The sequence below is a fragment of the Pipistrellus hanaki genome (genome assembly GCF_964339955.1).
Source record: "Pipistrellus hanaki genome assembly, chromosome: 16".
NCBI lineage: Eukaryota > Metazoa > Chordata > Mammalia > Chiroptera > Vespertilionidae > Pipistrellus > Pipistrellus hanaki.
In genome coordinates, this window is record NC_140518.1 from 19,469,738 (window position 1) to 19,497,692 (window position 27,955).

A 27,955-nucleotide genomic window follows, 5' to 3' on the forward strand; every position below is an offset into this window, starting at 1 on the left:
ATTAGAACATTTGATAAAACTTCAATGTGGGCTGAGGATTAAATGTTAGGAATATATTAGTGGTAATCCCCTGATTTTGTTGGATGTATTATGATTATGTAAAAGAATGTCCTTGGTATAGGGAATGTAAACTCAGGTATTTGGGAATGATGGGGCATAAAGTTGGCAACTAATTCTCAAAATGATTCAAGTAAAAAATATTTTTGTACTGTATAAATATACACTGTATTATACAGATATATAAACTATTAAAATGCTGCCTGATCTGGGTTATAATAGGAATACATATAATGTAGTATAGGAAATCAGTTGTAATGACAATTGACCTAGGCTGTTATATAGAAAAGTTTTTGGAATAACATTTATGTAAGAAAGTGTAGAAGAGGATAAGAATTTGAAATTAAGAACATGAATTAGAAAAATTCATGAGATGTTCTAATTATCAGAATTTAGAAAACTGAAAATAATTTATATCTTTAAAAAGATATAAATAACACTGTGTTTAAGTCAGAAGACCTATGATTGGGACTTGCTTTTATCATACATTAGCTCTGTGACCTTTAGAAGGCGAGCTAACTTTTTTGAAATCTCACCTTAAAGTGGCTCTCAAAACTCAGGTTGTTTTGAGCCTTTATTATGAAAGTATTTTGGAAAATCTAAAGCACAACTACAATATTATTGCCCGGCCTGTTTGGCTCAGTGATTGAGGATCGACCTATGAACCAGGGGGGTAACAGTTTGATACCCTGCTGGCACATGTGTATGTTTCAGGCTAGATTCCCCAGGAGGGGGAGGAGGGCAGTTAGGGGTGATCAGGCTGGCAGCCAATCAAAGATTCTCATCACTGATGTCTCTGTCTCTCACTCCCTCTCCCATCCCCTCTGAAATAAATAAAAAATCTATTTAAAAAATGCACAAGTAAAATATTATTGTTAATACTACTACTTGTTAACCAAAAGTGTTTGTACTTAAATGACTCTTTCAGTTATATCATTCATAGTTTAAGATGAATTCGTAAAGAAGTAATAGTGACAGTTGAATAAACTTAAACCTCTGTTTATGGTACTCTTTATAGCAAAACATATAACTATTCATTTAGTGCTCTACTGATGTCTTTGTTGTATTATCAATATCTTTATCCTTTCTTTTTGTTTCTATTTTGATTTTAGATCTGTTGGGAGAACATTTTGCACAATGGATGGGCGTGGAAGCCCAGTTCACATTCATCCTTCCTCAGCAGTAAGTACCTTATCCTATATAATAAAAAGCTAATATGCAAATCGACCGAATGGTGGAATGACTCGTTACTATGACACACACTGACCATCAGGGGGCAGATATTCAATGCAGGAGCTGTCCCCTGGTGATCAGTGCACTCTCACAGGGGGAGCGCCACTGTGAGCCTGGCTCACAGTTGGATTGATACATAGATGTCTTCTACTTTTTGCTTTGAGGTTAAGTTTAGAATATAACTATCCTAATATATAAAAAGCCAGGGGCCGTCACTACTGAAACAACTGAACAAGCAATTGAACAGTAGGCTGCGTGGGGTGCCAAGGCTGGCAGGGTGGTTAGTGAGGGGTGACCAAACCACTGAACAGCAGGCTACGTGGGGCAACCAGGCCGGTGGAGGGGGGAGGGGGGACAGTGAGGGGGCAACAATGCTGGTGGGGCAATTGGGGACAACCAGGCTGGTGGGGGTGGAGGGGCAGTTGGGGGTGATCAGGCCAGCAAGAGGGGGAGAGTTGGGGGCAACCAGGCTGGCAGGGGAGCAGTTAGTGGCAACTAAGCCAGCAGGGCAGCAGGGGGACTGTCGGGGGAGACCAGGCTGGCAGGGGGGGTGGGGGGGGGTTATGGGCGACCAGGCCAGCAGAGGGAGCACTAAGGGGCAACCAGGCCGGCGGGGGGGGGGGGGGGGGGGCAGTTAGGGGTGATCAGGCTAGCAGGCAGAGGTGGTTAGGGGTGATCAGGCTGGCGGGGGGTGGGGGGGCAATTAGGGATGGTCAGGCAGGCAGGCAGGTGAGCAGTTAGGAGCCAGCGGTCCCCGATTGTGAGAGGGATGTCCGACTGGCGTGATCCCTAGGATTGAGCTGAAACCGGCAGTCACACATCCCCCAAGGGGTCCCGGATCAGAGAAGGTCCAGGCTGTGCTGAGGGGACCCCCTCTCCCCCCCATGCACAAGTTTTGTGCACTGGGCCTCTAGTATTACATAAAGCTGTAAAGGTATAGAGTTGGTCTGTATATCCTGATTGAAGCATATAGGGATTAATTCAGAAGAGTTTGGACTAATAGTAATTGGTTGGGCTAACATGGAATAAGGCAGTTTATTGAGTTATCATCCCTAAGTGAGTTCTTTTGTACAGCTTCATGAACAGGAAACGAAACTTGAATGGATCATTTTTCATGAGGTATTAGTTACTACCAAAGTCTATGCAAGAATTGTGTGTCCAATTCGCTACGAATGGGTAAGAGACTTGTTACCCAAGTTGCATGAACTTAATGCACACGACTTGAGCAGCGTGGCCCGACATGAAACAAGAGAAGATGCAAGAAGGAGATGGACAAATAAGGAAAATGTTAAACATCCAAAGGGTGAGTATATATCACTTGTTTTGGTCATATAGTTCAGGAAACATAAATGTCCAAATTCTTATGTAATCACAGAAATATTGTTATAGGACTTAGATTCTGGCTCTTTCTACTCAGAAAGCAAAGAATTACCATGAGTCTCAGACTTCATTATTTTGACTTCCTTCTTTCCTTACAGTTAATCTTGTTTTTGTTTTTGTTTTTTAACCCCTCTGTCCAAAAGCATTGTTAATAAGAATATATATTGAGTTTTTATCCTATACTGAAAGCTTGGGGAATTTTCATAATAAACTATAAGGTTAGTACATATTCCCACTTTATATATGAAGAAGTACTTAGCAGTATACAACACTTTGCTAAAAATCCCATGGCTCATAATTGGTGAATCTGGATTCTGAATCAACTAACCTGATTCTATGGTCCTTACTCTTAGCGATTATGCCATACTGCCTCCCAGTAGTACTTGACTATTTTTATTTATTTTATAAAGTTTTGTGAATTATTTCCTCAGAACATCTCTTTATTTTTCCGTGAAATGTTAGAATCCTAATTGAGCGGCATAAACAGTAAGCTTACTGAACCAGGACAGAAAGCTTAATTCTTAGTTCACACATACAAGAAGCTTTTCATTTCAGTAAAGCTTTCTGAGGCTGATTGATGGAACAAGTTATATTGTCCTTATTTAACATCACTGAGAAATGAAATGGTGAGGAATCTGCCCAAGATGATAGAATAGTCTTTTTAGTAACATTAGACACTAGACATTTTGTTGCGGTGTGTAACTGTAGTGTATAAATGCTTGAATAGGGTCAGTTTTACTGACTGCTTTGGCTTCATGCTCTTGTTTTTTAGCCATGGACTATATCATTTTTTTTTTTTTAAAGGGCAGAAGTTAATTTTACCTAAACATTGAAAAATCAGGACATCTCTTTCTCTTAACCTCTCTAGCACTGAATTTCAAAATTCAAGTTTTACTGGATTAATTTGTAACATTTTCAGATGGAATATCAAAAGAAGTCCTAAAGAAAATGCAAAGGAGAAACGATGATAAATCCATATCAGATGCCCGTGCTCGTTTCCTTGAGAGAAAGCAGCAGAGGGCCCAGGATCACAGTGACACTCGGAAGGGAACAGGCTAAGCATCGAACCCTCCAATTCAGGAAGTAGGAAAAGCAGCCATGGAATGTGCTTCTGCTTTACCGTTTACGTAAGAGGAAGTGGCCAGCAGTTGTTTTTAGCATATGGGCTAAAAGCAAATCAAACCCATTAATACCAATGGATGGAATTTTCAGAGAAGATTGGGTTGCCATAGTCATAGGCAATGATATATGAAACCAATGAAAGACAATACATGTGATATTTTTCTCACTTCAATTTTGCTGGCCTTAACTGGTATCAAATGCTGTTGTTATTTTCAAAGAACATTGAATTTTCTGTAATCGGTGTGTATTCCATTTGCATTGAAGCATTAAAAATTATTTTCCTTAAATATCTTTAAGGCCTTCTTTTGCTATTAGAATAGTATTATATCAGGCTATCAGGTATGTGACCATTTCCTTCAGAAGGCTGAACATTAGAGGTTTTTATTCAGCAAAATTTAGATGTCTGTTTAGTTGCTAAAGAGCTTTATAGATATTTAGAGAAAAGACTTAACTAGTAAATAAGAAAATTGCCTATGGCAGTATTCTTTGTTGAATTAATATTAATATTTAAATTAATTTTTCTGGGATTATATAAATTCTTTTTTATATAAAAGTATATTTAAAATAGTAGCTATAGCCGTTAACCAAAGGACAGATGTATGTATGTATGTATGTATGTATGTATGTATATGTATATGTTCTTTTTGTAGCTGTCTCTACATACTTGTATCAGCATCATGTATGTAGTTGTGACAGTGTTTTCAAACAGCTCTTCTACCTGGCCTACTCTCTTGCCTCCAGCTGCTTGGGTAGGACCATTTAAACATCTATTATGTTGTCTTGAAATGGGATTTTCAAAGCAGCCAACATTACATCGCCAGTGTTTCAAATTGGAACCTTGAGGCTAATTAATATCACACTCAGGCCATATTCAACACTTGCCCACTCTATTGTTTACGTCTTGTATTCTAGTTGTTTGTGTACTTGTCTTTCTCCCACTACATTATATGCTCTTGTGGGCAGGAACTATGTCTTTTTCATCTTTGTATCTTTCATGGCACCTAGCACAGTGCTTTGCACATAGTAGTTGCTCAATGTTCGTTAAATAAAGCTATTAATGTATTTAAAATTCAAAAGGCAGTATAATGTGTGTTTTTAGAATTTTTGGTAAAAACTAAGAATCTAAATTGTTTATTGGTAACTAACACTTCTGCCGTTAAATAGTTTTCTGTCAAAAGTAGAGACTTCAAAATCTTTATTGAAAAATCACATGAGGACCCAAATCTATGTGTTTGTTCTTGAAGTAAGGTGAGTGGTGACAGTCTATGAACGTTCCCTGCATTATTAATTTATTTTCATTTTAAGTGCTGTGTTTCAGCATGTTTGTCCTATCAGTTCCCCTTGTCAGGTGTATGTATTGGTGCACCCCTTTGATATGGTGTATGTGGATTCTTAGAATAAAAGCTCTTTTATTTCTGTAAGTTAAGCACACATTCAGTAAGTTAAGCACATGTTCTAAATCTATAGTCCATTCTCAAATTTCATTAGTTTTCCTAATAATGTCCTTTATGTTTTCCCAATTCAGGATTTAGTCAAGAATCAAGTATTATATTTAACCTCTTTTAATCTGGAAAAGGTCCTTAGTCTTTGTCTTTTTATGTATATCAATTCTTTTCTTTTTCTTTCATTGCATTGAACATTTTAGAATAACATTTTGACATTTTAAAATAATACAGACTAGTTATTTTATAGAATGTTCTCAATTTGCGTTTCTCTGAAGGCATCAAATTTGGAGGCACATGGTATTTGCCCCTTATTAGTAATAATTTTGATTGCTTGGTTAGGGTTTTTATTTCTTCAATAAGTAATTTGGAGGAGGATACTTGGAAATAGCTTATTTCTCATAAATTATCACCCTTTGGATTTATCATCAACTGATGATTATTGCCTGATTCAGTTTTATTCTATGGTTACAAAATGGTTATTCACCTCTAATTCTTTGCTATATTTATTTATTTGTTATATTGTAAGAAAGAGCTTTCCTTGAAGAAGAATGTCTGATAAACAGATGGGTGCTAGAGAGCATAGCTCAGGACAGAGAATTAGAAAGCTAACAGGATGGCAAATAGTCTAGTTTGTTTGGTGCACAGAGTATATATAGGAGGTATAGGCTAAAAATGTTGGTCAAGGACAGATTATGGAAGGCTTTGAAAGCCATGCTATGGAATTTAAGACATTTTTGTGCTATATATGAATTTATTGGAGGGGAGTGACATCATTACAGCCTTAAGGTGTATTTGTGGCAGTGGTGTCCATAAGAGGAATTTACAGTATATCTTTGAGAGGAATAATACTGGGTCTAGTTGAAAAGGTGGAAGGAGCCTTGGAGGAAAACGTGGTGGTTGTGAAGACGTTTGTTTTTAAAAGAATATAGAAGATTCGCCTTTAAATTACTAAATGAAACAAAACAAAAAGAAACAAATGAAGACAAATGTTATCATAGAAAATTAGGCAAAGGATCCGGCCTGTCATTTCATAAAAGAAGAAACATGAATGGTCAATAAATAAGATCCTGAATCTTCCTAGTAATTAGGGAAATACGGGTTGAAAATAACAGATGCCATTCTTTTTCATCAGATGCCTGAAAAGCACTGACATAGAATTGTTTTTTAGAGAACAATTTTGGTAATATGTAGTAAAGTTGAAGATGCGCCTAACACATTAAGCATCCAGTCAGTCACCAGTGACTGACACTATACTTTCCGTCCAGAAAACAAAACAGGCTGGGCGCTTAAATGTGTTAACCTGTGACCAACCTTTAGATTTACATCCTAGGAACTCAGAGATTATATAAAATACTTTATTCCTCATAAAATGTAACTCCCATAGATTTAACATTAGTTGATTCATAAAAATGTATGTATACCATTGTTTCTAATAATATTGAACAGTGCATATAGCTATCAATAGGAAAATGGTTGAATAAATTGTGTTATGTTCTTATGGTTGAATTCTTTACAGCGTGCATCAAAGTGATCTTTGAGACTCCTGATGCCTGTTCCTAATCTGCTTTGCAGAATAGATGAACCAGTTTACATTCCTAACAGCAATGTAATAAAGTGCCTGTCTCATGGTAGCCTTGTAGTTCCTAATATTCTTTTATTGATAGACCAAAACTGGTGCCTCATTATTATGTTATCTTACATATTTAAATATTCTAAGTCCTTATATTCAAATTGTTTACAGGAAATAAAATAGACTCGTTTGAATTTGATAAGTCCAGATAGTAAATATTTTAAGCTTTCAGGCCATACAGTCTTTGTTGCAACTACTCTGTGTTGTAGTACAAAAGAAGTCATGCATGTATTCATGTATTCATTTGTTTATGTATACATAAACAAATGGATGTCTGTTATGTTCTAATAAAACTTTATTTATGGCCGAAACCGGTTTGGCTCAATGGATAGAGCGTCTGCTTGGGGACTGAAGGGTCCCGGGTTCGATTCCGGTCAAGGGCATGTACCTTGGTTGCGGGCATATCCCCAGTAGGAGAGATGACTCTCTCCCATCGATGTTTCTAACTCTCTATCTCTATTCCTTCCTCTCTGTAAAAAATCAAAATATATATTTTAAAAAAAAACTTTATTTATGGACAATGAAATTTTAATTTCATATAATTTTCACATCAGGAAATAGTTTATTTTTATTTATTTTTTTAATATATATTTTATTGATTTTTTTACAGAGAGAAAGGGAGAGAAATAGAGAACTAGAAACGTCGATGAGAAACATCGACCAGCTGCCTCTTGCACACCCCCTACTGGGGATGTGCCCGCAACCAACGTACATGCCCCTGACCGGAATCGAACCCGGGACCCCTCAGTCTGCAGACCGACGCTCTACCACTGAGCCAAACCAGTATCGGCTATTTTTATTTTTTTAACCACTTGCACTCTAATTCAGGGGAGCAACTTTTCACATACCTATTTAATTAAAATGATTTCATTTGAAAGACAATGTTTCAGTTACAATTTACAAGAAAAGATCTTGCCGAAACCAGTTTGGCTCAGTGGATAGTGCGTCAGGTCCCATGCACAATTCCGATCAAGGGCATGTACCTTGGTTGTGGGTACATCCCCAGTTCTCTCCACTGAGCCAAACTGGTCAGGGCAAATCTTATATTTCTTAACCTGGTTTTAAGTGGTCCTCAGCTTGTCTAGCTGGCGTGGCTCAGTGGCTGAGTGTCGACCCATGAACCAGGAGGTCACGGTTCAATTCCCGGTCAGGACACATGCCCAAGTAGTGGGCTCCATCCCTGAGGGGGGCGGGGGCGTTCAGGAGACAGCCGATCCATGATTCTCTCTCATCGTTGAAGGTTCTATCTCTCTCCCTCTACTTTCATCTCTGAAATCAATAAAAACATATTAAAAATGATAATAAATAAATTTAAAAAATTAAGTGGTCCTCAGCTAAAATGTAGGAAATGTGATGGGTTAACCCAGTGGTCGGCAAACCTCAGCTCGCGAGCCACATGCAGCTCTTTGGCCCCTTCAGTGTGGCTCTTTCACAAAATACCACATGCGGACGCGCACTTACAGTGTGATTGAAACTTCATGGCCCATGCGCAGAAGTCGGTTTTCGGCCTGGGCGAGTCTATTTTGAAAAAGTGGTTCTAATGCCGAGCCACACTCAAGGGGCTAAAGAGCTGCCTGTGGCTTACGAGCCATGGTTTGCCAACCACTGGGTTAACCCAGAGTATAAGCTGGCATCCAGTTTGGTGCTTTTTGTATATATTGGTATTTATAAACGATTGTTGTGCTCATTCCAACGTAAGTTATTCTAGGCTTCAAAATAAATAGGTAGTACAGTCATTAAATGTTACTAGCTTAAAAAGTAGGATAAATAGATTTTAAACTGAGTTTTTAAGGAAAAGTAGGATTTGGACTACAACAAAAAGGAGATAATTTTTGTGGCTGGGAAAAAATATCAAATGGTGGAAAGATTGTCACCTGGAGAAGGGCTTTCCTCCCCCCCCTCCCCCCCCTAAGGATTTTTGCAGTTTTTAGTCAGTAACCTGGGATAACAACACTAAGTAGGTCAAATGAAGAATAATTTGAGTGCCATTCATTCTTGCAGATAGAAAAATATGAAAGTCAGCTTGGACTGGGATTATCATTTTAGTGTGTAGCACTTAGAATCTGCCATTGTGTGCCCATCTGCTACTCTATTTAGTCCCTCTGTTCCTCCAGAAATGGAGTTTTTAAGCCCTCAATGAGGAGTGTAACCTCACCTATACATTAACTAGACCGTAGGCCCGGTGCACGAAATTCATGGGGGGCGAAGGGAGGGTTCCTCAGCCTGGCCTGCACCCTCTCCAATTCAGGACCCCTTGGGGGATGTACAACTGCCTTTCACAATCCGGGACCGCTGGCTCCTAACTGCTGGGCTGCCTGCCTGATCACCCCTAACACCTCTGCCTGCCTCCCTTATCACCCCTCTGCCTGCCTGCCTGATTGCCCCTAACTGCTCCCCTACTGACCTGATCGCCCCTAACTGCTCCCCTGCTGGCCTGATCACCCTAACTACCTCTAACTTGTCCCACACCTGGGACCTAGGAGTCCCTTCAAGTTTGTTTGTGCCTGGCTGGTCCCCATTCCTCTCTCCCCAGTGTTGAGTGAGGCTTTAAGGCTTGATGACCATCTGGACATTAGCTCTTTGTTATATAGGATAGTCTGAAAATAGAGATGATTAAGGACTGCCTTTATCAGGTTTTTATTTTCACCCGAAGACAGCTTTAAGTGGCTGGCATATCTAACTTGAAGAGATTAGGTGCTAACAGTATTGGCTCAGGAAAGAAAAATAAAATTTAAATATGTGGTAGGCTCATGAATACTATGTATTTTTCATTACTGTAGTGTTATGGACGGGACAGTAGCTGTATGATTGCATGTTGTACAACATTAAAGTCACAATTATTTGCAATAAGAGCAACCAGGAAAAAGAAATAACCAGGTTTTTTGTTCATTTTTACATAATCCACTTTTATCACAGGACATAATGAGGTAAAGCATTTAAAAAAAAAAAGAAAAAAGCGCCGAGACCGGTTTGGCTCAATGGATAGAGCGTCTGCTTGGAGACTGAAGGGTCCCGGGTTCGATTCCGGTCAAGGGCATGTACCTTGGTTGCGGGCATATCCCCAGTAGGGGGTGTGCAAGAGGCAGCTGATCGATGACCCTCTCTCATCGATGTTTCTAACTATCTCTCTCCCTTCCTCTCTGTACAAAATCAATAAAATATATTTTTTTTAAAAAAGCAATTTCCAGTGTATCCTAAATTTGGATATTCATATCAGATCAGGCTACATTTGCAGAACTTACTACACAATGATGAACCTGAGCCCCCACCCCCTTTTAAAAATGCTTACCCGAAAATATGTTTTCATTGATTTGAGAAACATCAATATGAGAAAAACATTGATTGGTTGCCTCCTATACGTGCGTGAAACACTGTTGTTATAGAATTAACCAAAATTTTGTTTACCGAATCAGTCCTTAACCATTCTGTTCTGAGGAAGAGTTTACTATGGTAACAAGTCTGTATGTACATGGCTACTGGTAGAACTATCCCTGTATTTTAAGATGCTGAGAGAACGTTTATGGGCCATGCCTTGCTTTGGATTGGAGACAGTAAAAAGTAGGAAGTGACAAGAGACAGTTCTACATATTTAGAAAGGAAAAAAAAGCCCAGAGCAATCATTCTCACACCTTTGACCCTCTCATTGCCACTTCAGTTTCAATCTTCTTTCAGTTTTTTTGTAGATGTAAAGGATGTTGTGATGTGGCATCTGACTATATATTGTTCAGCAGGGTTACAACAGGAATTTTTCTGAATGCCCTGAGTATTTGAACCAACTTCCCTGAGATGACTGTAAGGTCCTGTTTTGAGCCACTTCACTCCTTTGCAGGGATCTGATTTAACCTTTAGAAAACATGGTAGGGGAATATATATGACTGGAATCCGGATATTCCCACAGGGCTGTTCACTTGGACATGCTCAGTCCTCACACAGAATAAAGATTCACTAGATCTTATTGCCATCCATGATACATTATAAAATTTAACTGTATAAATTTGGTTTAAGACAAGCCTGAGTGAATGATTATTAAAAGTTCAGATCCATTTAATTCTAAAAAAAAAACACTGAAAAATATTTTTTTTCTTGTCTTGTTTCTTTTTGGATTTTGCCTATAATCAGTGCTTTGTACGGGCCCAAAATAAAATGGGCGCTGTCTGTTGTGTGATACCTGAGCCACTTACTGGGCATTGATGTGTGCTGCTCTTTATTTAATCCTGCTGGGATTCTTTGCAGCAGCCCTAGGGGGGACCAGATGTTTCAAAGCTGCTGTTTAAAGGCCAAAGCCAGTTATCTTACTTGGGGAAAGCTAAAGTATATCCTGTTTGGTTTCATAAAAATCTGAATTTTAAATATTTGTTGGGTATAATGGGTTAGGTGTAAAGTCTGCTTTAAAATCTCAATGTTTGAGAATTGCCTTTGTGGCTGGCTTTTGAAATCCAACTAGCTCACGTCGTTTTTAAAAGGTCAAGTTAATTCTGGGGCTGCTTGTAAATGAACAACTACAGAGGACTATAATATAGTTTCCCTGAGGTGTCATTCCTTTTCTTCTTTATATATATATATTATTGATTTCAGAGACGAATGGAGAGGGGGAGAGAGAGAAACATGAATGATAAGAATTGATCACCTGAATCCTGCACGAACCCTTACAGCAGATGAAGCCCACAATTCAGGCATGTGCCCTTGATCAGAATCGAACCTGGGACTCCAGTCTGTAGGCTGAAGCTCTATCCACTGAGCCAAACCGTCTAGGGCTGAGGTGTCATTCTTGATGGAGATATTCATGTATATATAAAGTATATAATAGGGGCACAGTAAAGGTTTCTTGTATAGGTTTTGAGAAACTAGCACTCCTCAAAATAGCATATGACCAATGCAGTTTTTGCTAATGGTATTTGCTATCACCCTACTATTGAACATTCTTCTAAAAAATAGCTTCAAATGGAAAGAACTTGACCACTTATAAACACAGCTACCTTACTAAAATAGTTTCTGAAACCCAAAGCCAGGATGATATACATTTATAGCTCTAGTCTTAAGATTTTATCATAGTGAAAAAGTAAACCCAGCATTAGGTTATCTTCTCTAACTTAAGGTAGTGCCTTAAAACAGTAATTCAGTTACTGCTCAGGTAACGGTTAACAGTGACTCAGCCTTAGGGGGCTTCTAAACCAAGGACTGACAGTCTCCGCCCCCTCCCCCCTGCTTCTTCGCCCTTTGCAAAAGCATCCTATATAATAAAAACCTAAAATGCAAATCAGCTGAATGGAGGAACAACTGGTTGATATGAAGACCACCAGGGGGAAGAATTTCAATGCAGGAGCTGCCTTAGCCCGCAGGCTCCGACTGGCGTCGGTGTGGGGTGGGGCCAGCAAGTGGGCAGCGCGGGCCAGCCAAGGCCGATGCCAGTGGGTGCCACGCCCCCATCACCTGGTCACCCTGCACATCATCTCTGATCACTGGCCAGGCCTAGGGACCCTACTTGTGCACTGGGCCTCTAGTACTGCCATAAAAAGCTCTCATCATCTCAGCCAAATTATTGATCTTCAAAAGCCAGAGCTTTGGTTTAATTTTTATCATCTGGACCAATTTTCAAAAATGTGTTGGTTTTTTAGAGAGGAACATCAATGAGAGAAACATTGATTGGCTGTCTCCTGCAGGCTCCCTACTGGGGATCAACTTGCCATCTGGCCATATGCCTTGATCCGGAATAATTCCGGCGACCTACTGGCGCATGGGTTGATGCTCAACCACTGAGTAACACCAGCTGGGCTGGACCAAATTTATCTGCCACGACATATATATTTTTAAATATATTTTATTGATTTTTTACAGAGAGGAAGGGAAAGGGATAGTTAGAAACATTGATCAGCTGCCTCCTGCACATCCCCACACTGGGGATGTGCCCACAACCAAGGTACATGCCTTTGACTGAAATCGAACCTGGGACCCTTGAGTCTGCAGGCCGACGCTCTATCCACTGAGCCAAACCTGTTAGGGCAATATTTTGAATTTAAGTTAAAAAAAGTCCGCCACTTGAATCTATAGACGCTTATGGCATACAAATGGTTAAATTTTTTTGAAATTTTTTTTTGAAGGATATATTGTTCAAAATGAGCTGGTATATTGTAATCTATTTTTCTTCTCTCCAAATGATTTCTGAGAAAAATGTATTCATTAGGTTTCTGTGTACGATGACACAGCAAGTCCCTTTAACAGAACCTCGGCACACTTTTAGATATTCCAAATATCCAAGCCAAAATCAGCTGCTTTAGGGATTCTGAATGTACTTAAAATTATAGGTCTGTATGAAAATGCAAGAGTTATTAATAAAAAAAATTTCCGTGGCTTGTTCATGATAGAACTCTTGTATCCCAGATTCTGAGATTGGAAAATGTTATTTAATTAAGCTAGTGCTTTTACTGTAATAAAACATTACTTTCGACTTTAAATTTAGATTTTTGTCTACTTCCAGAAAGGATTGAAAGCAGCTACTATTAAACTTGGTATTAGAAAGGTCATTTAAAATGTTGCAGAATACAGAGCATCTTCAAGTATTTGGTTTAACAAAATGAGGTTTTGCCAAACATAAATATTCACTTTCATGACATGGTGGCAAGTCTTGTCTTTGCAGAACATTCTCTCTACTTTCTTACCAGCCAAAGAGTCTTCTCTTATCCTTAGTGTGTAATGTATATTTTTTTGGGGGAAAAAAACAGTAAAAGCAATTCAATGATTAAGCAAACTTTCTAGGCGAAACTGCTTAACAAACAGAATTACTGTATACCCAATAGGGGTTTATGTTTAGCTGGAAAGGGCACTAAAAATAATCACTGCATAGTTGAGTTTTTCCTCAAGACCTCTTTTTTTTGGGGGGGGGGGAATAATCACCTCTTATAAAGGTGAGAAGCACAGAACTAACTTCTTTTGTCTCCTATTGAATTTGTGCTATTATGACATATTGCAGCTCCCATTTTAGCAAGAAGGGACTGGGAGGTTATTAACCGATCACGAATACCCGAGATACATTAATGCTGTGAAAAGGCTCGACACACGCCCCAGCTGTTTGCCAAACTGACAGGCAAAGAGGAGGAGGTGGTTCCACCAGCAGTTAACCTCTTTCTCAAAGAGTGTGCATTAGTCACACCCAGGAAGAACCTTAAGACTTTCCAAACCACTCTTCACCTAATTATCTCAATCTGACTCACTAATGACTTGCTGTGGCAAAAAAAAAAAAAAAAAAAAAAAAAAAAAAAAAAAAATTCCCTCCTGCTGCAATTTTGGTCCAATTCTTCCGCGTACTTTACGGTACTCAAACCCTTTCCCATCATACACCTTTATTACGAAGCTGGACCGACATACATGTCCGCAAAATGCGTTTGGAAAAGCTGCCACAAGGCCAGCTTGAGAGACCTGAGACAGGGCCTTCGCTGTCCGGATGGCCGGTTATTTTAAGTGACCCTCGGAGAGACGACCACTTCCCACTGAGCTTCCCGACCGGCCGCGGGGCGCGCGCTCCCGCGGGCAGGGAGGGCTTTAAAGCCCCGTCGCCCCCTCCCCGGCTGTAAGGAGACACCCACTGGGTGAAGCCGGGCGGGGGAGGCGTGCCGCAGCCGCCAGGGCCGCGAGCGAGCGCGCCGCAGGGAGGCCGTTTCCCTGAGTCACCGGGCTGGCGGGAGGCCGGGCCCGCCGCCCACGCCGCGTCCTCCTCCCGAGGGAGTCGGTCTGGACAAGCAGGGCCCACGGGGGGAAAGAGAGCGGTACCCCCATCCTCCGGGCGGCCCGGCAGACGCCGCCCTCCCAGGAGACCCCATTCCCCTAGAACCCGTCCCGTGTTCCGAGAGCACATCAGCCGACCTTCCCCACCAGCGTCACGTGCGCCCGGAAGTACGTGGGTGGGACCTACAGCGCCAGCGGAAGTGACGTAGTCCGCCCCTAGTCGCATGATGTGGCAAAATGCAAAAAAAAAAAAAAAATGGTGCGGGGGGAGGGAAAAGCAGCAGGAGACTGGGGAAAGTGATGAGTCCAAAAAAAGTAGTCCCTCCGCTTTCCCCTGTCGCCCTCCTGCCGCAGCGGCCGGCGGCGAGGCCTGGTGTGCACTGCGCCCCGGACCCCTGCGCCCGCGGCGCCGCGGCGCTGCGTGGAGGGGTACACAGGCGGAGGGGGTGAGGCGGCCGGGGCGGAGTTCTGCCGCCGGGATCCCTCCGCGGGGCTCAGCCGTTTCCGGAGTCTGCGCTGCGCCCGGTTCCGCCATTGCGGCTCTCGCGGACCCTGGAGCCTCCGCCCCCGACCCGAGCTCTCGTCTCTGTCTGCCAGTTTCCTGCGTCCCCGGAGAGTGATCTCGCCGAGCCCGGCCTTCCCCCTCCCCTTCCTCCTCCTCTCCCTCGGAGAGTCCGGGCAGCCACTGCCCCGCAGCCCCAGTGACAGGAGGAGACCGTACCCCCGACAGCGCCATGGCCCAGATTCTGCCAATTCGTTTTCAGGAGCATCTCCAGGTGCGGCTCGGCCGGGGCTGGGGCGGGCTGTGGAGAGGGTGGTGAGAAGGGGGGAAAAAGCTGGATGCTGGGCCCAGTTCAGAGGTGTGGTGGTGGTGTTGGGGGGGCTGGGGGTGTTGGTGTCTGAGGTAGATGGAGGATGGGGGCGCTCTCTCGGGAGGAAAGGGTTACATGGGGAGAGGTTTGGGTGGGAACGGGGGAGAGCCGGGGTGCGAAGGGCAGCGGAGCCAGTCCCGGGCTCGAGGGCCTTTCCATTTTCTCTTCCTGGGCGGCGAGGGCTGCGCAGACTGCCTGCACCCCCTGCCCAGTTTTATCCCGTTCATTCATTGGGGCAGGGTGCGGGGGGACGCATTCTCCCGCGTTTCTTCCGGAGCTGAGATCCCGTCGCCTAGGCCGCTGTAGGGCTGTCACCTCCCATTGCTTTTCTCTTCCCTTTCCCCCCCACCGTGTCTGCACCCAGGAGTTGCGGGGCGGGTGGGTTGGGGAGGAGCAGCCTTTTTTTTTTTTTTTTTTCCCTTTCTTCCTCCCTGTGCTGAGAAAGACACCTTCTCCTGGGGGGTGGGGAGGAATGGCGGTGGCTGGCCTCCCGCTTTCCCCGAGGCAGGAGGAACAGAAGGTCACTCGGAAGGAACTGGAGGAGGATAGAATGGGGGAACGTGGTTCTCACTTAGGGCGGTGTCAGTCTCGGCGTGCGTGGGGTCAAGGTCCCTAGGGGAACTCGCATTCCCCCCTCCTCCTCCTTTTTCTTCATTTCTCTGGGGTGGGGCGGCTCTGATCCCCCTGGGTTCTAGGGGGTAGGGGAAGAGTTATTCAGAGCTTATCTTGGAGTCTGCTGGAGTTTAGCAGGTGCTTGTGGGCGTGAGTCCCTCCCTCCCTCCCTCTGGATTGCGTGGAATCGGACACAGCCCTGGGGGATAGAGCTCACCTACTCTTGAGATATGCAGAGTTATTTGGTCTGTAATTTGGTTTCCTTTTAGTAGGTTCTAGAATTCTTCCCCACGGTGCATTATCCCGTAGGCCACATACTGCCTTATCTGGCAGCATGCCCATGGAGGGCCCAGGCAGGTGATCTTGACTGCATTCAGCCTTTTCTGAGCTTCTTCCTGGTTCACCAATCCTGGTTTCACTTTGGCTGAAATAATCCATTCATATTCATTTTCTTCCCAAATATCCCTTCAAGAGGCCTGCCTCAGCTCAGCCTTCTGATGCCATGGTTTGACATAACACTAATATTAGTGACCTTTTGACACTTTTACCATTGAAGGCTAATTTCATTTACTTTCTCCCATTGTTATTATGTACATAATGGATTATCGTTAATAAAAAGGTTTAATATCCAGGCTATCAGTAACGTAATTTTATACTTCTTTATAGGTATTATCTATCACCTTTGCTTACATCTGCAATAAATTATTTTTCTTTAAGTCTTCAAATATAATGAGTAATCTTTTTAAAAACTTTTTTATTGATTGATTTTTAGAGAGAGAGGAAGAAAGAGAGAAACATCGATTGTTTCACTTGTTTATTCATTCATTTGTTGATTTGTGTGTGTACGCTGACTGGGGATTGAACCTGCAACCTTGGCATATCGGGATTCTGCGCTAACCAACTGAGCAGCCCAGCCAAGGCAATAATCTTTACTCAAAAAAATGAATTAAGTAAAGCACTTTCTTCAGTCATCTGTGGTTTTCAGATCACTCATTTGAAGTAATGGGACATTATTTTATAATAGGTTAAAATGTTAAGTGACAGAATAGACACAAAAAGTTATGCTCAATCTAAGTTTTAATCACTATGGTTATTTCTGTTACAGTGAAGTGTCAGTAAATGGGAAGGGTTAGGAGAACAATGCTCTTGGGTGTGGAGGAAAACAGGCTGCTTACACTAAGGAGTATACATCTGATGCATACACAGTCATGTTGCAGACAAATGTTTGTGAAATCATACACGGAGAAGCAGGTACAGTTGCTGTTTATAAGGTAGAGGGTTTAGCCCACTATTAAATCTCACTTCTTAAAAAAAAAGTTTTATTGATTTATAGAGGAGGGGAGAGAAACATCAATATGAGAAAGCAACATTGATTGGTCCCCCCAGCATGCCGCCCCTCCTCCGCCATGATTAAGCATACTCCCCAACCAGGAATTGAACCAGCAACCCTTCTTTATGCAGGTCTATGCCCAACCAACTGAGCCAAAGCAAATCTCATTTCTTGACTAGTGATGGTTTGGGCAATAGTTTTTCATTTCTATTAATGAGGGAATAAAAATGGTTAAGTAAACTCAAAGATTGGAATCCAACCTTATCACTAATTGATAACATTTAATATGGGTCTGATTTCTAAGGGAATCAGAATTTATGCAAATACTTGAGTGAAGCCATTTCCTTTTCAAATAATTTGAAGTTTTGAATGTAAAGCAGCTTTTCAGTTACACTTGAAGATTTCATTTCACTCATTATTTTATTATTATTTTTTTGAGTAATATGCCATGTCTAAACTTACGCTTGCTATTGTGACTGTATTCTTCAGCTGATAATGATGAATTGTGCAGAGCCCCCAGTCACTAGCCAACCTCTTCCAGGATATATATCTCCTGACTTCTCATTTTTATCTCTTCCCTTTTAAAAATTAATAAAGATTATTTTAACTGGATTTTAGGTCTGACGTCTGAGTCCCTGCCAGTTTGCCAAGTAGCAGAAAACACATTGAAATACTTAGGATAAAAATTAGGAACAAGAATTGAGGAACTTGAATGTAGAATTAGCTTGTGAAAGCTTTAAAATGTGAACTGTAAATGAATTTATTTTTGTAACATATAAATACTTTGGCCAGCTGAAGGATCAGTTATTAGAGCAAATAAATGCTAATATTTTAAGTTATGAAGTGGGTTTTTTTTGTTGGTTTTGGGTGTGTTTTTTTTTTTTTTTTTTTAATATTTAGGTTGAAAGCAGTCAATAGATGAATGCCCAGTTGAGCAAGACATTGTTAGAGTTGCAGATCCTGAGGGGAAAAAACTTAGATTATATATATGAAATGGTGCTTGCAGGTCTCAATTCTTGGCACATTAAGTGTGTTTATTCCAACTGACACATCCCACTGTGTCACAGGTTCCTTGAGTCTGCAATTAAAAAGTCTACCAACCCTGTTCTTTTTTCTTTAATCTATACATATAAAACTGGAAGGTGGTGTGCATTGAACAGTAGAAGTTCTTGCTGTGGTTATTTTGGTTTGCTAAGAGAAAACAATGTTAAGTATTGCTGGGATGTGTATATGCTTTACTGTACTCCCTGAAAGAGGCAACTGCCTGGAATTATGCTGCAGTCCACCCTGGGGATAGCTTCCAGATTTAAGATGTATCATGTTTTTCAAAATTTTCCTAATGGTCAATTTACTCAGCTTATAGAGGGGTGGCTAATTCTAGTAAATGCTTTCACTCTCTAGGAAATCATTTAAGACATGGAACTGTGTGTGTGTGACCTCAATCATTTTCATTTTAGTGTGCAGTAAAATACATGATTTCAGAAACCTCAACCTATATTACCTGAATTACATTTCACAAGATGTTTTTTCCCCCAGTCACTGTTACTGATACAATTTTTGCTTTTTGAGAGAAACTGTCCAGTAGAACTTTCTTCCATGATAAAAAATTTGTACTATCTACATAGGGATATTGAGCACTTGGGTTAACTTTTACTTTTATTTCTTTAATTAAATGTAAATAGCCAAAGGGGTCCTCAAACTTTTTAAAGTGGGGGCCAGATCACGGTCCCTCAGAGAGCTGGAGGGCCGGACTATATGAACTATTAATTCCTACTGTAACACCTCGGCTGCGCTCACTGCCCAAAAAACCTGGCGGGCCGGATCAGACTCCTCTGCGGGCCGCAGTTTGAAGACCCCTGGACTATGACATTGGATGTTCAATAATAGGCCATACTGATGTGCTTCGTGTGAAGATTTATCTGACCACCCATATTTATTTGTAGAACATTTTGTTAACTAAAATTAAAACATTATTTGAAAGCGTTAGTTGAATACTGTCTCTTGGGTAAGTGGTGTTGATGAACAATGACTAATGGATGGAGGGAGAAGTAGACTTGTGAGAGCCTCTTGTATCCTGTGAATGTGACTGGTCCTTTTAGGTCTTCACTTAATCTCCCACATCTTTCTTAAACAGTTGAAGAAAGTGAGATTCAAACACAAGGTCAATCTAGGTCTTCTCACAAACTAGAATTCCAAAGAAGTAAGATGATTGGCCTTAAGAGAAGTTACACAGCCCTGGCCATAATTAGAGGTGATTAGACTGTTGTCCCGATATGACAAGATTTTGGATATGATTTTCGGTCAAGGCACATACAAGAATCAACCAATGGCTCTAACTGGTTTGTCTCTGGATGGAGCATCGGCCTGTGGGCTGAAGGGTCCCGGGTTCAATTCCAGTCAAGGGCACATGCCCGGATTGCAGCTTGATCCCCAGTGGGGGGCATGTAGAGGGCTTTCAATTGATGATTCTCATTGACGTTTCTATCTCTCCCTTCCTCTCTGAAATCAATAAAAATATATTTTAAAAAAAAGAGTCAACCAATGAATGCATGACTAAGTGGAACAAAAATCAATCTTTCTCTCCCTTTCTCTAAAAATCAGTTTTTTGTTTGTTTTTAAAGAGAAGTTATGCAGTATCCTGGTATGCTTTTTGTTGTTGTTGTTGGACTTTGCCCCCAAAACAATTTCTCTACTAGTTTAAAATGTATTTAATGATGTGGTATAGTAGACAAATTAGGGGTTTGAGGGTTGTCAAGACCACTGCTATCCAACAGAAAAATAGTAAGTGCAATATATGTAATTTTACATTTTCCGGTGACTATATTAAAAAAACAACAACCAATAATTTTAGTATGTTTATGTAACTCAGTATATCCCAAATGTTACAATTTCAACCTGTAATCAGTATAACATTTTCAAATGAGATATTTTACATTCATTTTTATGGGGGTACTGAATTTTCAAAATCTGATGTGTATTCTACACTTAGAGCATATCTCAATCATACCCTATTTTCATTGGAAATGTTTGATCTTATTTAGCTTTCATAAAATTTGCAATTGGAAAAGCAGATTTGTCTACCTAGATTATTACAAGCGTACTTACGTTTCCATAAATAATCTATCATTAGTAACTATCTAATTTTAATTTTAAAATAAATTCAGTCACAATAACATTTCAAGTGATCAGTACCACTTATGGCTTGAGAAATGTAGTTACAGTATTGGAGAACACGGGTTAAGACTAACCTCTTGCTTCATCTTTGTAAAATAGGCATAACTGCTTTACAGACTTACTGTGAAGGTCTGAGATCATGGTGTGAAAAGTACTTGGGGTAGCACTTTCAGAGCATTAATTGGTAGATATATAATTTGTGTCCAGTACATTTTTTCAGGTTTCTTTGAATGTTTAATTTACATACCTAGATTTTTATGGTTAGTAAATATTTGATACCCACCTAAGATTAGAGCACTTACCACATCAGCAACTATGTTACCCTAAGGACAAAATGGTGAACAAGACTGACTGCAGCTTGCATTCATACTTGCATTGATTAGTTTACAAAGATGGTCCACACATAATTGCAACTGTGGATGTTATCTAATGTTTGATACCGTGCATACATTAATTATGCAAAATTGATCACTAATACTGCTCTAAAACTGTGCCCAAAAGAAGGAATTTTAAAATATTTTATTAATATACCATGAGCACTCATTGTGTACCATTTGTATACTTTTAATTACTGTTCCTTGGTCAGAAATATTTGAGAGACCTAAATCATATCTGAAAATATCCACGTTGTTTTATATGTGCTGTAAGATGGAAGAATTGAAGTAAATGTTCTCATTTAGATGGGAAATGAGTTCATTGCTGATAGATATTTTAGTCCTATATTATTAGAATGAGACGATTTCTCTAATTTACATACACAACACACTATAGCTACTTCATAATAGCAATTTATAAATCATAAAGTTTACAGCTCTGTGTATTGCCCACCCACCCACCCCCAATCCCCTTGGCCAAGTGCCTGTGGCTAATGCTCTTAACTCAATGGGATGGCAGGAGGTTTGTATCTGGATGTATTATGCAAAACCCATCTGTCAGACTTGGATTTTGTGTCTCTTTTGTATTATGAAAGACTTAATTTAAGATGTTTTGTCCTAGTTTAGAGGACATAACTATCCATCAAATCTTAATTGCTCTGATCAAAATAAACAGCTGTTTGAGTACCTACTGTGTGCTAAGAACTCTATAAAATAGTTTATGATTTCATTTTATTAACAAGACAGTCCCTTCAAATAGGGGTAGACTTATTTTGTAGATGGAGAAACAAATTTATAGCTGTTAACTTGTAGAGTCACACAGCTAATGATGGGTGTGGTCAGACCAATACTTGCTCTTCTTTTAGTGTGATACGTTGCCTCATCTGTACAATTTGAACTGCAAAATATACCAGTTTGTATGTATTCTGTGGTGTTCATCATTGTACTTACACATCCTACTGGTTTTATATTTGTAAGTAGAGGCCAGTGAACCAACATTTTTTTTTTTTTTTAATGCCTTAAACAGATGTTTTTAAAGGGCTTTCTCCAAGTTTCCACTAGAAAATTGTGCAGAATTATTGGGGATCAGATTGACTTCTAACCATGATTATCAAAGCCCTCTCATAAGCCTGAACTTCTTAAACTTTTCTAGAAACATTTCCTGATGACAAGAGGAAGAATGTGTCCCAGTCTGAAGCTACTAGTGAAAGCAGGAAGCTTCTGCTTTCTGTCTTACTATAGTATGCATTCTTTTGCGCTTAAACTAACGTAAAAGTTAAATAGAACTGTAGGGAAGATGATTGTGCTTGGGAGGAGCAAAGTAGGAGTAGAACATGCTTGCTCAGTGTAACTAGTATAACCATAGAGGGGAAAGTGATTACAAACTGGTAGGATTGTGCTTGGAAAGCAGAACTTCCAAGTAACATTTGTACTTCCTGTTCTGAATAATTGAGTACATAAAGACATTTCTTTAAGTAAAGCAGATTTTAAAGCTTATTCCGAATGAATAAAAAATGAGTCCATTAAAACTATTTTATCACATTAAAAAAATAAAATTCTGCAGTGTCCAATTGTGGAAAATATCTCAAGATATTTAACCCAAGCTTTGTCTTTTAGCTTTTCTTAACTACTTCATTTATTAAATTAAAACAATACTTTCTGTGCTGGAGAGAGTCTCCCTTTATTCAGTTGAGGTGAACATGTGTGCCATGCTAAAGGAAAAAACCACCATCTACCTAGTTACAGAAGTCAAGATCTTAAAGTTATATACACTTTTTCCCCTCTTTATTATTTTCTGTATTTAGTGCATTTTTTTTGGGAAAAAACACACCATCTACCTAGTTACAGATGTCAAGATCTTAAAGTTATATACCACTTTCCCCCTCTTTATTATTTTCTCTGTTTAGTGCATTTCTGGAGTAGGGTAGGGAAGAACTCATAGTGATGCACACTGGGGTTCCTGGGCATTGCAGTTTTTGATGACCCCCCCATCAATTGAATCTGTGGGAATCTTAGTAGATGAAAAATGGGGCTTGCTTTCATCTATTTGTGACCAGCTGCTTATCTAAGAAAGAGGGCTTTAAAACCACCAAAGGCCTTGGCCCGGGAGCTCAGTTGGTTAGAGCATCATCCCCATTTGCCAAGGGTGAGAGTTTAATCCCTGGTCAGGATACATATAAGAATCAACCAATGAACGCATAAAGAAGTGGAGCAAGAAATCAGTGTTTCTCTCCCCCTTCCTCTCTCTCTAAAATGAATAAAAAATTTTAATTAAAAAGAAAAGAGAATCAACCAGTGAAGATTAAGTGACTGGAACAGGAAATCAGTGTTTCTCTCCCTCTCTTTCCCTCCCTTCCTCTTCCCACCTCCCCTTTCCCCTCCCCCTCTCTCCTCAAAATTAGTTAAAAAAAACAACCACCAAAGTGGGCAGAGTAAAGCCCAGAGACTGTTCTTATCTTGGCAAAGAGCTGACTTTGAATATTCTTCAAAAAGCAATCCCTTAGGGGTATATTCCTGGAGATCATAATCCAAGCAAGTGAAAATGACTCTCATAATATGCAAATAGAAATTCAAGCCATGTTATAAAATTCAATGATTGCACCATTGAATTTTGATGGAATGGAGATGACTTTCCAGTCTAATGAAGACACCAATGTAAAAAATGCCTATAAAGAGTTTAAATAAAATGTTTTCTGAAATGTGAAGAGTAGAAAACTATTTCCAAGTTATTTTATAATTTTAAAAAAATACTTTTATTGATTTCAGAGAGGAAAGGAGAGGGAGAGAGAGAGAAACATCAATGATGAGAGAATCATTGATCAACAGCCTCCTTTTTGTTCTGTGCTGTGGGTTGAGCCCACAACTCAGGCACCCCTGGCCAGAATCCAACCAGGACCGCTCAGTCCACAGGCCAACACTCTACTCACTGAACCGAACCAGCTAGGGCTGAAGTTTCTTTCTCTTCCTCTCTGAAATAATAATAAAAAAAAAAAGGCGTGGGGCGGGGGGGGGGGGGGGGGGGTGTCTGCAAACATCCAGGGCACACCCTTTTCCTGATTAAAAAAAAAAAATCACACCAGTCTTAGTTTTCTTCTTTAAATTTTTTTATTTATTTATGGATTTTAGAGTGATAGAGGAAGAGAGAGACAGACGTTGATTTGTTGTCCCACTTATTTATATGCATTCAGTGGTTGATTCTTGAATGTGCCCTGATGGTAAATCAGTCCTGCAAGTTTGGTGTAGCAGGCCAATGCTCTAAAAAACTGAGCTACCTGGCCACAACCAGTCTTAAAGTTTTTAAATTTTCTAGTAAGTAGTTGGCTACAAGTAGGAAAAATTCTCGGGGATTCTCATAATAGTTTATCAAAGCTAATAGTCTTCAGTTCCTGTCTCCAACTGTGACAATTTGGCCCTAGCCAGGTAGCTTAGTTAGAAGGCCACCCCGTATACCAAGATTGCAGGTTCAATCCCCAGTCAGGACACATACAAGAATCAACCAATGAATGCATAAGTAAGTGGAACAATAATCAGTGTTTCTTTCTCTCCTTTTCTTCTGTCTTTCCTCTCTCTCTCAAATCAGTAATAACAATAGTAATAATAAAACGAATAAAACAATTTGGAGTGAGTGACCAACGTTAAGATTTCTCCTGAGAGCCAAAACCGGTTTGGCTCAGTGGTAGAGCGTCGGTCTGCGGACTGAAAGGTCCCGGGTTTGATTCCGGTCAAGGGCATGTACCTTGGTTGCGGGCACATCCCCGGTAGGGAGTGTGCAAGAGGCAGCTGGTCGATGTTACTCTCTTCTCGACGTTTCTAGCTCTCTATCTCTCTTCCTTCCTCTCTGTAAAAAATCAATAAAATATATTTTAAAAAAAAAAGATTTCTCTTGAGAGACAGTGATTGTCTCAGAGGTTAAAAGGGAGTATAAACAAATTATAGAATTAAAGGCATTTTTATTTGTTGCTTAAAATATGGAGCACACAGAAAACAATGGCTGGTATCCTGTTGATAGAAGAACTAAAGGAATGCTGCATTTTCAGCATTTTTCTTTATTTCCTGTAGGAGACAGCAACTGCAATTTTTATGTGACATTCTGCTAGCTTCCTGGAAGGGCTTACTGAAATAGCCTCTTTCAGCATATTTTTTCACTGTGGTGAATACTAGTGAAGGTAGAGGGTGTTTGGAATTTTAAAAGGAAATTATGCTGAGTGAAATACTTGGAATAGGAAGTTAACCAAATCTTTAAGCACTTAACTTAAAAATACCTTTTGAGTTACATCCAGGTTATCAGCGGGTCTCTAAAATTGTTGACTTCTTAACTCTAGTGATAACACCTATCAAATCTTTATCAAGATATAAAATTTATTTACATAAGTAACTGAAATTGGACTATATGTAGAACACTTAAAAAATAGTTTCATCTGAAATACAATAGCTCATAGATACTTCCTTTTCATCCAGACTATTCGGATGAAATAAGGAGGAAGGATCTGCAAAGTGTAAAGCCAAGCACTAATTGTGAAACATAAGTTCTTAGTAATGCTGGCATAAACACAAGTTTTAATGTATTTTGATTTTCAGCTGATACAGCTGGTAAATTAGTTCTGTGCTGCATTTATTAGTCATTCGTTTGGAGGCAAACTGCCCGGATATGCTTATAAAAAAGCCTGTTTCCAATGAGTATTCTATCAAATGTAAGAACTGCTGGGTGAAATTAGTAGATTCAAAGCAAACCTATTATATTACTCCTTTAATTATGTGATGTTTGTAGGCATAAACAAAATTGTCATTGATTGTTGAGATAGAGACTGTGCTAATGGAGTGTCTTTAGTCAAAATATATTATTATTTGGGTTAAATATAGTTCAGCCTGGCTAGTATGACTCTGGTTGAGCATGAACTTATAAACCAGGTGGTCACAGTTCAATTCCTGGTCAAGGCATATTGCCCAGGTTGCGGTCTCAGTCCCCATTATGGGGTGTGCAGGAGGAAGCTTATCAATGATTCTTGCTCATCCTTGATGTTTCTCTCCTTCTCCTGCCTCTCTGAAATAAAAAGTTTTAAAAGTTATATATTTAAAATACATAAATCCTATATACTAAAGGGCTAATATGCAAATCGACCAAATGGTGGAATTGACCGGTCACTATGCCACACACTGACCACCAGGGGGTAGATGCTCAACACAGGAGCTGCCTGGTGGTCAGTGCACTCCCACAGGCTTCAGCCAGAAGCCGGGCTCAGCAGCAGCAGCAGCAGCACTAAGGACCCATCAGGAGATGTTCGACTTCTTAACTCTGTAGTGATAGCACCTATCAAGTCTTTACCAAGATACAAGATTCATTTACATAAGTAACTGAAATCAGACTATATGTAGAGCACTTATAGAATAGTTTCATCTGAAATACCTAAGCCAACAGTTGGGCATCCTCCGAGGGGGTCCCAGACTACTAGAGGGCACAGACCGGGACTTGCCCCACCACTCAGTGCACAAATGTCATGCACTGGGCTTCTAGCCAGTTTTAGAATAGGATATGTCAAGATACCATTCCTTTTATAGTTGTCAGAGACTACATCCAGACAAATCTTAAAAATATAAATTTGCAAGCTTTCATAAAACTGAAGAAAGACATATATCATATACCAAATTATCTAGACTTTTAAAGAAATTCAGACCATGGTGACATTTCACCTCTAAATACCCCACCAGGCATCATTAGAAAGTAAAGAATTTTTTCCCCATAATTTGTTATCATTAAAATCTCCTTATATAATAATCCCTCAATATCTAAAAATTTAAAAATCAGTCCAAATTCAAATTTGTCTGATTGTCTTCAATGTTTCTGCTATGTCTAAATCAGGATCCAAGCAAGATCTGCATGTTGCTTTTAGCTGTGTCTCTTAAGATTCTTTTAAAACGCATTTTTTTTTTTTTTTTTTTTTTTTTTTAGAGTTTCAGATTTACAGAAAAGTTAGAATGGTATAAAGCAGTGTTTCCAAACTTTTGACATATGTGTACTCCTTTTATAATTTTCGTAACGCTGAGTACCCCTCGACAAAAAAAAAATGAATGTATTAGGTACAGCTAAAAACGGTGCAGTGCATATCCCCACCAAACTCCGGTGCAACACGTACCCCCACCAAACTCTTCCCATACCCCTGGGGGTACGCGTACCACACTTTGGGAAACACTGGAAAGAATTCCCATATACATCCTTTACCCAGATTCTTTAATTCTTTTTTTCTTTCAAATATATTTTATTGATTTTTTAGAGAGGAAGGGAGAGAGATAGAGAGAAACATCAATGAGAGAGAAACATCAATCAGCTGCCTCCTGCACACACCCCCTACTGGGGATGTGCCCGCAACCAAGGTACATGTCCTTGACTGGAATCGAACCAGGGACCTTTCAGTCTGAAGGCCGACACTCTATCCACTGAGCCAAACCAGTCAGGGCAAGATTTTTTAATTCTTAACAATTTTTTTTTTTAATATATTTTATTGATTTTGTACAGAGAGGAAGGGAGAGAGATAGAGAGTTAGAAACATGGAGGAGAGAGAGTCATCGATCAGCTGCCTCTTGCACAACCCCTACTGGGGATATGCCCGCAACCAAGGTACATGCCCTTGACCAGAATCGAACCCGGGACCCTTCAGTCTCCAAGCCGACGCTCTATCCATTGAGCCAAACCGGTCTCGGCCAATTATTTTTTTTTTACTACAGTGATTTATCCTCTTTTGTCTCTATACATAAAAACTATTGAGCTAAATTGCTTGAAAGTACTTTGTAGATGTGATACCTCTTTATCATTACATATTCTATTGTATATTTAGTAAGAATAACAAAATGGTCTTATAGAGACACTAAAACTATCAGAGTCTTTGACAGAATACTCTTATCTAATCTCAGGATTAATTCAGATTCCATAATTAGTTCCGATAATATTCTCTCTTTTTATTTGAGTGAGAGAGAGAAACAGAAACATTGATTCTCCCCCCCACACACACACT

At 40.0% G+C, this 27,955-nt stretch overlaps 2 protein-coding genes across 3 annotated transcripts in view; both read left to right on the plus strand.

The window, feature by feature from the left end:
- Positions 1-4,079, plus strand: part of DHX40 (DEAH-box helicase 40) — a 29,713-nt gene extending 25,634 nt beyond the window's left edge. The window contains exons 16-18 of the mRNA XM_084863125.1: positions 1,170-1,239; positions 2,365-2,593; positions 3,590-4,079. Coding sequence (XP_084719251.1) covers positions 1,170-1,239; positions 2,365-2,593; positions 3,590-3,729 — 439 coding nt within the window. The 3' untranslated portion in view covers positions 3,730-4,079. The remainder of the gene's footprint in view (positions 1-1,169; positions 1,240-2,364; positions 2,594-3,589) is intronic.
- Positions 4,080-14,893: 10,814 nt separating this feature from the next.
- Positions 14,894-27,955, plus strand: part of CLTC (clathrin heavy chain) — a 68,352-nt gene continuing 55,290 nt past the window's right edge. The window contains exon 1 of one of the 2 annotated variants that reach the window (XM_084861647.1): positions 14,894-15,362. In XM_084861647.1, coding sequence (XP_084717773.1) covers positions 15,321-15,362 — 42 coding nt within the window. In that variant the 5' untranslated portion in view covers positions 14,894-15,320. The remainder of the gene's footprint in view (positions 15,363-27,955) is intronic. The other variant, XM_084861648.1, reaches the window with a different exon arrangement.